The 11,666-nt window shown below is 35.3% G+C and overlaps 1 protein-coding gene and 1 long non-coding RNA gene across 3 annotated transcripts in view; one reads left to right on the forward strand and one right to left on the reverse strand.

Annotated features, from left to right (window-relative positions):
• LOC105515401 (chromosome unknown open reading frame, human C3orf67) overlaps window positions 1-11,666 on the forward strand; it is a 317,628-nt gene that overhangs the window by 184,604 nt on the left and 121,358 nt on the right. For both annotated transcript variants that reach the window (XM_011947206.1, XM_011947205.1), the window contains exons 8-12: window positions 480-616; window positions 1,293-1,455; window positions 2,839-2,958; window positions 4,418-4,540; window positions 7,223-7,557. In XM_011947206.1, the coding sequence (XP_011802596.1) occupies window positions 480-616; window positions 1,293-1,455; window positions 2,839-2,958; window positions 4,418-4,540; window positions 7,223-7,557 (878 nt within the window). The remainder of the gene's footprint in view (window positions 1-479; window positions 617-1,292; window positions 1,456-2,838; window positions 2,959-4,417; window positions 4,541-7,222; window positions 7,558-11,666) is intronic.
• LOC105515400 overlaps window positions 1-11,666 on the reverse strand; it is a 208,821-nt gene that overhangs the window by 153,025 nt on the left and 44,130 nt on the right. The window lies entirely within an intron of this gene.

The following is an 11,666-nucleotide window of genomic DNA, read 5'->3' on the forward strand; positions in this document are numbered from 1 at the left end:
TACGTTGGTGATCTGTTTACTGGTCTTGTCCCCCTCTCCAGTCTCCATTTTGTGTCACGGACAGCCTCTAGGAAATGCCTGGGAGAGTACTCAGTTAAATATTTGTTATGTTGAGTTGAATAATTTTATTTAAATTATTTCCTTAAAGAGAAAATAAGATGTATTTTTAAGTAGCTTCTCCCTTTTTTTTTTTTTTTAAGAAAAACTTTTTGGTAGTGGTTCTAAAATGATGGTGAGTATAAAAATTACTTGGGGGAACTTATTAAAAGTACTGTGATACCGCCAAGATTCTAATTCTATACATCTTGTATCTCTGATGTTGGGCCCTAGTATCTGTGCTTTTAATAAGTGCTGAGGGGGGAGGGAAGGGGGGGATTTGGATCCTATGGCACCTGGACTGGATTTTCAGAAAGATTGCAGTGTGATGTTTGTCATTACACCCATTAATGGACTGTTTTTACCTTCTTTTAACAAAACAGATCGGTTCATTAACAGAGGAACAGGTAATACACGAAACAGTAAAAATCAAGATGTTTGTCATATCGCCTTTGGATCCAAAGTTCTTGGGCCACCTCCACTCTCTGGCAGAAGGAGTAACATGAGGATATCCAGCGAGGTAGGAGCAAGGTTTGGAGAGCTTATCTAAGCGCAAGTGACCTAGTAAGGGAAGAGTGTCTTTCCTTTGTAGAGGGAGGGAGGGAGAGACAGACAGACAGACAGACACTACATGCCAAAAGCAGAAGGCTTGAATAAATTTGGAACAGAAATTCTGGATTTTAAAAGACTTCAAACTGTTTCCTTTTTGTCATGTCAACATAATTAACATTTTCGAGTATTCTTTTCATTAAATATGTTCCCAAAATTTAAAGGTAAATATAAGTGAGCACATTTTGCCGTCTCTTTCAGAGGAGTTGGATCATAACCAGACACCTTAACGATGAACAGATTCTCAAATGTTAGGTTTTTTATTTTTAATTTCCTCCAAATTTCTGACATACACAGTGATTTTTAATTTGACTTCTACCTACTGAAGATGGAGTGTAGCAAATAAGCAAATTTTAATTTATGTGTCTAGGAGACTTGCATGTCTTCTATTTTATCTCATTATTTTCCTCCTTCCATTTCTAATTTCCTATAATAATTTCCCTTTCCCTCACATCTTAACCTCTTTTCCTCTAGTTTTTTTCTCACTCTTCATTGGTCCAAATATTATGTTTTCTATATAGCTTCTACAGAAAAGAAATGTAGTTGCTGTATTTTAAAATTAGCAGATTAATTCCTTATCTTTACAGACAGTGAGATCCATTGGGTCCAAAAATAACCGATCATGCCAGCCGTCCACTGTAGAGAAGCGTGTTAATGGTACAGAAATGTCAGCCTTGCTGATACCTGAGTCTGAGGAGCAAGGAAATAAAGAAAATATTCACCACATAAAGCAGACTGTACCTGTTCATGGTAAGAAAGAATCATGCATAAAGATTGATAGCTAGTGAAAATAGTGAGAAATGTTCTTGTTAAGATAAATCAGCAGTTATATTCAAGTCTAGATCTTAAGTCTAGAGAATTGTCATTTAACAATGAAAAGGGTGGTGGATTTTGAAATATATTTGAAATCCTTATATTAGCTTCTGAAATCTATCATTCTGTTTTCTCCATTATTTCAAATTGCTATAATACCCTGTGTTTTATTTTATGATAACTGATGCAGAAATAAAACAGCATTCCATTATCACTATGTTTTGGAAATGCCATGTGCATTTTAAGTGTTCTTAGCTTGATATTATCTTTTAATTAATCTCTTCCATTTGTAAGGTACTCTTTCTTTTCTCTCACTAGTAAAACAAAAATAAAATAAACCCTGTAAGTGAAAAAGGATTTTTGTCCCATTTTACAGAGATTTAAAGTCAAGCAAAGAGGTAAAGTGATTTGCAGTTTGTAACCTTTAAAAGAATTTAGACCAGAACCCAAGACTTAGAATTCCCTGTCACTTTTTCTACCCTTACTGATCTGACTTTAGTGAGAGTTGAAAAGGGAGGACATTTAAGTTCATTTTATATTATTTACAAATTAATGATCACTGTCACAGAAAATTTCCCTCGTGGAGTATGAAACTGAGATAGGAAAATGGATAAATAGATATCCAGTCCTAGCTGCCTGTCAGTGAGTCCTTGATCAAGTTTCTTAAACGCTGTGAACCTCAGTTTTCTCCTCTGTGAAATGGGAATGGCATTACTACTGGCACTAATACTAATAATAAATAACAGGTGCCTCAAAGGGTCATTGTGAGGATTCAGGTGAAAAACCAGTTAAGTGCATAATATTGCACCAAGAAATTAAGCATTCAGGTAATATTAAATGCTGCTATGATGATTATTATTGCAAAATTAAATAATGCTTAAAAATTCTTCTTCAGCTTGACCTCAGTTCTCCAGAGCTCTTTTGGAAGCTGCTCTCTAAGCTCTTGTTGAAAGTATAGTTATCTACGCTTCCTCTTTTAAAGGAAGAAGTAATTTTTCTGTGTTGGCTGTCAATTTCATTTTTTAATGTTTTTAAATACACCATGTTGTATGATTAACATTAGTCAAATTACTTTAGCCCTCTATAAGGTTGTATTACCTGAATAAAGTGTACCGGTAATTTTGAAAGCCTCATTAGATCCCCATATTGGAATAGGAATAAATGCCTATGTTCTATGAAGTTGTATTTTTGATGTATCTTCATGTTATGTCAAAATTATACATGAATATTCTCATTATAGCAATAATTATATTTACTGAGTTACTTCAAGCCATATAGCACTTTCTGTTCTGGCTTTTGTTCTTTGATATGAAAATGTAGCAGCCAATCTACATATTACGCATCCACATCCCCCTCAAGAACCATCAGCAGATAAGAATAATAACAGAAGAAGATTACGGTTAAAAAGTACCAGCAGAGAAAGGACAGAGACACCCAGCGGTATGGCACTATTTCAATCCTATCTTATATCTGTGTATTATTCAGGGCAATGGAATCTCCCTCTGCAGGTTGTAAATTTCAAAGAATTATGAACCAATCCATTTAAAATATAAATGTCTGTTCTACAAGGATTATGGAAATCAAATTTTCTGCAAAAGAATTGCTCTAGAGCCCTAATGGAGATTTGCTGGATTAAATAGACGGTACCACAGAAATAAAGGAATTCGTATTTTTACTCTCAAAGACTGAATAAACTTAAATTATTGCTTTTGAAAAAAAAAATGGCCCAAATGTGATACAAGTTCCCACTAGCAGACTTTACTAAAATGGAACTTTATTATAATTTTTTTTTTTTTTTTTTTTTTTTTTTTTTTTTTTTTTTTTTGAGACGGAGTCTCGCTCTGTCGCCCAGGCTGGAGTGCAGTGGCCCGATCTCAGCTCACTGCAAGCTCCGCCTCCCGGGTTTAGCCATTCTCCTGCCTCAGCCTCCCGAGTAGCTGGGACTACAGGCGCCCGCCACCCCGCCTGGCTAGTTTTTTGTGTTTTTTTTTTTAGTAGAGACGGGGTTTCACTGTGTTAGCCAGTATGGTCTCGATCTCCTGACCTCGTGATCCACCCGTCTCGGCCTCCCAAAGTGCTGGGATTACAGGCTTGAGCCACCGCGCCCGGCCTATTATAATTTTTATGTTTCATTTGTGTCTTTTTAAATTGGGCTCTTTTCAGATTGTTGTTTATATTTGCTGTCTCTCCCTTTGGATTCTTCACCATATGTTAAAAGTTAAACTCTTTGCAACTGGTAAAGCATTAGACAAATATGTGGCCATTATAGTTATTCCCTTAAATATTGGATTTGAGGCATGTATATATAGATTAGTATACACATATATCAGTCTATCCTGAATCCCACCCAGTGTATCATGTACACATCTGTTAGCATAATTTCTCAAAAATGTAAGATTCCGGGGTTGGCTGAAATTTAGCCTGCTAGGTTTCATGCTTTTTATAAAAGAGTAGATAGAAAAATTAATTTTGCAATAATGACTTTAGATCTATTTTCTTAACATGCTGATAAAAAAAAAAGCTTGGCCAAAAAGAGTCCCATTTAGTAAGAATTACAATTTAAAGAAAACTCACTTCATTTCTTGTGGAACCCAAGGAAAATAATATAAGATCCTTTAAACATTTTATGGGTTTTGGCATTCTTTTTATCACATATTGTAAAACTTAAATCTAAAATATCCCTGTAAAAGTATCAAAGAATTTTAAGGTGAACCTCTATAAAAATGCAACTTAAAACAGTCTACTGGGAAAAAAAAACTGCATGTAATTCATATTGTTACCTCTAATTTGCTTTTAAATGATCAAATAGTAAAGTATACCAAAGTAAACCATTCTTCTGAAATTACTTTTTATAAATTTCAAAAAAAGTAATAGATGGAAAATATTTATCTCAATAAAGGCAACTCTTCAGGAAATAATAGGGATGAAGATAAAGCAGCAGCTGTCCTCACCACTGTGTCCCAACAAGAAGCAGAGCTGTTGAACTCCAGCACTCCAGGACCCCAGTCTCCTGATCAATCAGGTTAGCATCTTTATTACACCATATCTGTTAATAATGAATAAAATGTAAATATGGCAAGTATTTCAAATCCCATCATTTTGAAAAGTGGTGATGCAGCCAATTTGCTAAAATGCGTAAGTTTGTGTAAATCTCCTTATTTAACCTCAATTTTATGTCAGACTTTAATGGATGAAAGAGTATTTTTTTATTTTCAAGTTTTAATGCACTGGTCATCCTGTTCAGAATGAAAGTTTAAAACTGATGTTTTCCCATGACACCCTCCCCAAAGATGATCAATTGTTGCATTTCTCCAGTCCTCTTTATAATGGAGATGGTTTGAGCTGAGAGCATTGAGCCCATCAACATATCTTGCCTAGCAGGTGTGTGCTACTTTTACAAAGGCAAATTGTTTTTGAGCAAGGGAAAAAAGAAAATAAATGAAAATTGTTTGTAGTTTGTCAGTCTTATTTATGCAATGTTGAAACCTTCATTAAAATGTTAGGTGCAATTAGTGTCTCTAGCATAAATCTGACTGTGTGGAAAAACTAATTAGATGTTTAGGTGATCATTCTTGCATTTATCTTGTTTGCTGCAATATTGTGATTACACAGTAATTTACATATTTTTCTAAGAAAACACACCAAATTATTCATTACAATTGATATGGAAATACTTGAGGTAAAACTGCAAATTCCATAAAAAGCATGTGGCAGTGAGATAATTAGAGTTAGTTTGGTATAAAACACTCCTTTTACTTTGACTTTTTGACAGTTGATAACATGTTTGGCAATAGGTCATACAAATTAAGTGCATAATGAAGATTCTTGGTATCTTTTCCTCTGTTTTCTTCACATATCCATATACATAATGCAACCTATTGACTTTTGTAACCTTTTTCAGCATTTGTAAAGCACCTAATTTGCTTACAAAGCACCTGCCATGTACCCAGCACCATGCAAAAGCGTTTGCTGTCCAAAATAGGGAAGCCCAGTGAATTCATTCAGTTCACTGGCCCAAAGCTACAGTGACTCGGGACCATATGCCCCTGCAGCCCTCTGTGAAGGTGCTCAGAAGAACTAAACTCAGCCTGCAATTGGCCATATGCCTACAGACTCATGTCCCTCAATATATGAAAGCTTTGTCCCTAGTAGATTTTCTCTAAGAAGTGTACATTGATCACCCTTTTTACAGGCAAGTTATGTTATGTAATGGTAGCTGTAAGTTAACAAACAGATAAAGGCAATTGTGTTTTATTTGTACCATCAAAGTTATTTTTATTAAAGATTTTTGTGGGTTCTTTTGCTTTTGCTTTTCCATTGTAGGCTTTAGAGTTGCAAATCTTAGATCTCTCTTGGTTACTTTTATTGTGATCATAAATATAATACGATTCAAGAATCGGGGTAAAATTACCATGTCTACATTGTGATTCTGCAAGATTTTACCAATGAAATAAGCTGGAAAAAAAAAAAAAAAGCAAATTTCAAGGAAAATAGACAGCATTGAGAACATGTTCAACTTTTTCCTACTGTCAATCCAAAGAAGAAAGCATGCTTTCAATGATATCATTATAAAGATCTGTCCTTTTCAATTCATCAGGATCATAGAGCTATAAACTCTATCTCAGTGTGGTATAAAAGATTATAGTCTTTAAAATTTTTGATAAAATATATATTTCCCTGTAGTATACAGTATTTTAAAGAAAACAATAATGTGCTAAAAGGTTTTTATATCAAAATATTGTCTCTTATAAACTTAAACATAAAGGCCTTTTTCACCCAGCAGAATCCACTGCTCGGATTAGCAAATATTTCTGTGAATTTACTATTACTTGAAAAGTCTACTTGGTTTGGTCTGTGAATTGTCCTGTTTGAATCAGTAGAATAGAGAGGAAATGACTGCCAACCTTGTCATGGTTTCCTCTCCTCCATGATTTGTAATCTGAATAAAGACCAGATTTTTTTTTAAAGAAGCTGGTTAAGTCCTCTGTCCTCCTGCAGTTAAAAGGCGATGTTAGTAACTCGATCCCTTAAATTTGGAAGACTTTGCCCCTCTGGAATGTCAAATTAATAAGGTTGTCTTATAAAGAACTTGCTGCAAGACAGGTGATAATTATTTCAGACTTACAAATTTCCTGGTCAGAGTTTCAACTCAAATGGAGAGGAAATGCAAATGAGTTGCCCGTAGCTATAGGCACTGATGTATGGGTTGAATGTTTAGCAGGTTACAAGATGGTCAATAAATTGCCTTACTTGGCTTTTGCATTATTTGGTAAATCTGTTTCAACAACAAGAAATTTTAGCCTAACTACCTGCCTAAAATAACACTTTTGACCGGGCGCGGTGGCTCATGCCTGTAATCCCAGCACTTTGGGAGGCCAAGGCAGGCAGGTCACGAGGTCAGGAGTTCGAGACCAGCCTGACCAACATAGTGAAACCCCATCTCTACTAAAAATACAAAAATTAGCCTGGCATGATGGCGTGCACCTGTAGTCGCACCTACTCAGGAGGCTGAGGCAGGAGAATCACTTGAACCCGGGAGGTGGAGGTTGCAGTGAGCTGAGATCGCGCAACTGTACTGCAGCCTGAGTGACAGAGCAAGACTCTGTCTCAAAAACAAAAAATAAAAATAAATACATAAAAAAAAACCTATGTGTTTTTTTTATGGAGCGCTGCTCTAATTTTTGTCATCTTTTCCAACTGTCAGATGTGTGGATCTTTCCTGAAAATGCTGATCACATTTCATATCTGGCATCCAGCAGACAGTCTCTACTTATGGATGATGACTCCTGCCACCCGTCACACCTGTGGCTGGAAGCCAGCAAGGAGAGCGAACATGACCAGCGGGCAGAGGAATTCCAGAGTGTTCCAAAGGACATTTTCACTTTTTCATCAAGACCACGATCAGCACCTCATGGAAAGACTCAGACTATGTCCCCAGAGGAGCTCTCATTTATTTTGGATCTAAAAGAGGATAACAGTGTGACAAGCAGAGACACCCAATCAGAGGATGATTTTTACGGCGGCGACAGCAGTGAAGAGGTACACTGCTTGATAAGTGAAGTAATCTTGAAGCACAGTTGTTTCCTTAGCTCCAATAAGCACTAAAACAAGTTGAAATGAAAGAGGGAAAATCAACTGCTATTTATAAAAGTGCAACAGATTGCCATGTCAGTCAACAGTTGCATCAGGTTGTTATGGTAACTTTAAACTACTGTCTTTTTTTTTTTTAATTAACAGTCAGCCAATTTCATTTTTAATTATAGAAACCAGTTTTGGGATTCTTTCTGTTTTTTCATTTTAATCTTTGAATCACAGAATGAGAAATGATATGCAGTTTAGTGCTATGATAGCAAGACCAGTAAAACACTGAGAACATACTGTTCTAGATCTCTGGGGAAATTGTGTTGCAGTTGCTAAGCATTCTAAATTGATGGTTTTCTGGCTTCCTTACTCCCCTGCCATCTTTTCACCTTAGACCTATTAGGACTCATTATTTTCCATATGGTCCCAGAATTTGAAGAGTTGCGCCAATTCAAGTTTGGATAATGAATCATGGATTAGTGCTGGGACTTGCCTTACAGGAGGTTTTCTGTTTGCAATTATTTAGAATACAAATATATCCTATAAATTAGTAAATTCATAAAAAGTTTTAAAATGTATCAAATCAAACTGAATATAGTTTGGAAATACTTGTTTAAAACCTAATTCATGGATAACTTTTTCCCCATATGAAGTGCATTTATTCGTGGAATTTCTTCAGTGTTATTTTTAATGATGGTCATTCATACTTTCTGGACAAATTTATTCTAAAAGCAGAATACAATCAACTTTAGGGTTAGTGAAAATGCACAAAGCTTTTTCTATATAGAAATTGTAGAAATAACTAGAAAACATTTTTATATGTGCCCACAAAATATTTTTATAACCATAACTGATTAAGAATCCTTTTTGGACAGTGTGGCACCAATTAAGTCCATAGCACCAACCTTCGGAGGCAGTTGAGAATATAATGGGATTGTGTAAGCAGTAATTATGGTTTTTTTCAACTTTTAATGAGTTTGTCCAGCAAAGTGCATAGAGGATCCTCTTTTCACAATATTCTTACTTCTAAGTGTGATGAAACAATTAGTCATACCAAACATAACCTACTGCAAATCCTTTTATACATAAATAGTACATTTGATGCTAGCATTTTAAGTGTTGCTGCTGAACACATTTGTTCCTTTCACCTTTAATAATGTGAAGTTATAAAAACATGGACATTTGTCTTCACCACCTAATAGTGTCCTCATCCCAGCTGATAATCCTTCCATGGTCTAACTTGACTAATTAACTCAGTCCATTTTATGAATAGAATAGGCTCATCCCCTTCCCACATGCACAGCACCATCTTTCTTACTAACTCAAAAGCATTACTGTAATAGTGGACATTTCATGGCAGGTGGGAAATGGTAGTTCTCTGGAAAACTATGAGGGAAGTATTATGGGTAACCTACCCTTTTAATATACCACATGAAGGACTTACCTCTTCTATCTATAGGAAGGCTAAGCCTTTAGAAGAAACAGTAGAGCTTCATGGGAAAATGAAGAATACCAGCTCTGAATATTTTAATTTGATATCACTTAATGCTTTCTTTTGCTGTAGCTACTCTGCCTCTGACATCCTTCAACGTTTATTATGCAGATGTGAATTTATTACCAGCTACATAAAATTGAAAACAAATTTATCATGCATTACCCAAGCTTTCACTGGCAGGGCTGTCTGGTCACCCCTATGCCATGCCCACCAAGGTGACCAGTAGCATATGGCTAGAGTCTGTGGTGAGACCATCTCATTGCCAACACTGGCACTCGCCAGCCTTTAGTCAAAGCCTACTAAGAGTGACAGCTGGAGACAGGGGAGATGCTTGCCACATTATCAAGCTTTGGGGTTTGCTGGTACAGAGACTAACAACATACAAGCTAAGATACAAAAATAGGACCAACAAAAATGCTAGGCTATATTTAAACAAGTTTTAGCATGTGTAATGATACCTTCTTAACAAAATTGGGTTTTTCCTTCTTTTGTACTTTTGGTAATTTTTTTTCCTGTAGGATAGCTTCTCCTATTTATTAATTGTATAAATCAATGGGAAATTAGGCTACATATTTACAATGTTTATTTACATATAGTCTTTGAAGAAAAATCAGTTTAGTTAATTAAGACATTCCTACTATTAATTGCATTATTTTTGAATGTTATATCCTTATCTTTGCATAATTATACTTCAGGAAAACATAATGTCAGGGTGTAAATAATGGTGGACAAGTGAATAACAATTATATTATTATGCTTGAAGTTTATAACATGTAATTAAAAGACTTTATTTGATGTTAGGCCATTGAGGATTTTTAAAGGAAAATTAGATGTATTCAGTAACATATAAACTAGACAAAATCAAATCGTATTATTAGGATAGAAGACAAGTACACATACAATAGTAAAAGCTAATTAAAATTAGCTTTCAGCAATACATTTTCTTTATAATTGAAGTTGCTAATCATTAATTCACATTTGAGATCTTAGTGTTGGAGCCCCAAAAGTATGAATTTTTTGCATATAACCTTACCTTACTCTTTGCTTTTTCATATATTTTATTCCATAGGCAGCCATATATACTAATACTTCTGGTACTCAATTAATTTGGAAGTTCTTATTTGGAAAATGTACTTCAGAAACAATATTTCCTAGTGAGCTATAAAATCAAGACTACCACGTAAAATGAATTTTTTAGGAAAGCTATTAAAATAGAGTACATTTCATATTATTGCAACATCTGAAAGAAACAAAAGCATGCAACTGTTATTGTCTCTATTTTGTATTTTATGTTATTATTCCCATAATGGCTTCTAGTGTATACACCTGGTTTTGCAGCTTGAAATCATTAGCCTTATATTAATATTTTATTATTCCCTTAATTCAAGTTTTCACCTAGAAATACTACCATTTTTTCCCCTGAATTCTGGTTGTGTATCACATATTGAAGCAGATGTTCGCAAGGCCAAGTAGTTTGTCTTGTATAACAGTCCAAATTGGAATATTTGGACCCCCGAAATTATTCATATTTGGACATGAATTATGTGGACTGACTACCTATAGTGTTCAGATTAGCCAGAAGGCTTTTGTATCTTCTCTCTTCTAACGCTATGGAAGCCTGCAAAGCATACAGACAACAGATTAAAATGACCGTTTTCATCCACCCTCCCAATTTTCTTGTTGTCATTACTTTCAAGAGTTTTTTTTAGCAGTCAGTAGTTAAGCTATTTCATTTTATATACTTTTTGTTACCAAATATTTCTGGATTATACTATAAAACACTCACCCCTACATGCTTGAGTAATGATTTTTTTTTTTCGAGATGGAGTGTCGCCCTGTAGCCAGGCTGGAGTGCAGTGGCGCAATCTCTGCTCATTGCAACCTCCAACTCCCTGGTTCAAGCATTTCTCCTGCTTCAGCCTCTTGAGTAGCTGGTATCACAGGCATGCACCACCACGCCTGGCTAATTTTTTTTATTTTTCGTAGAGACGGGGTTTCACCATGTTGGCCAGGATGGTCTCGGTCTCCTGACCTTGTGATCTGCCTGCCTCAGCCTCCCAACATGCTAGGATTACAGGCATGAGCCATCGTGTCTGGCCAAGTAATGATTTTTAATTGCTTTCTCACGCACACTTATGTACACACAGTGGAAAGGAATATTTAGTCCACAGTGGTCTTCTTATATTTCTATGTAGTCTTTAGATACTTTTAAATTTTAGTTTATGTGTTGGGAAGAAATGAAAAGACTCTATTTTGAATATATTGCCTTGCATTTTTATTCCTATGTATTATGAATTAGAACATAACATACTCTGTATACCTACCAGGCAAATTAATACTTACTCTGTATGAATAATCTTTTTAGGCTGTTCACATCTACATGTCTTTGTTATTATCTGTTGAAGCTCTTCTCTGAAAAAGTCACAGGTCTCTTGGTCCTTGTGACTTGACTTTGCATTGTTACAGGCAGTTGAAGAAGGTTACAAAATGCTTGTCTAAGCGGACCTAATAGACATCTACAGAGCTCTCCACCCCAAATCAACAGAATATACATTCTTCTCAGCACCACATC

This window comes from Colobus angolensis, unplaced genomic scaffold (genome assembly GCF_000951035.1).
Source record: "Colobus angolensis palliatus isolate OR3802 unplaced genomic scaffold, Cang.pa_1.0 Scaffold26, whole genome shotgun sequence".
NCBI classification, from domain to species: domain Eukaryota; kingdom Metazoa; phylum Chordata; class Mammalia; order Primates; family Cercopithecidae; genus Colobus; species Colobus angolensis.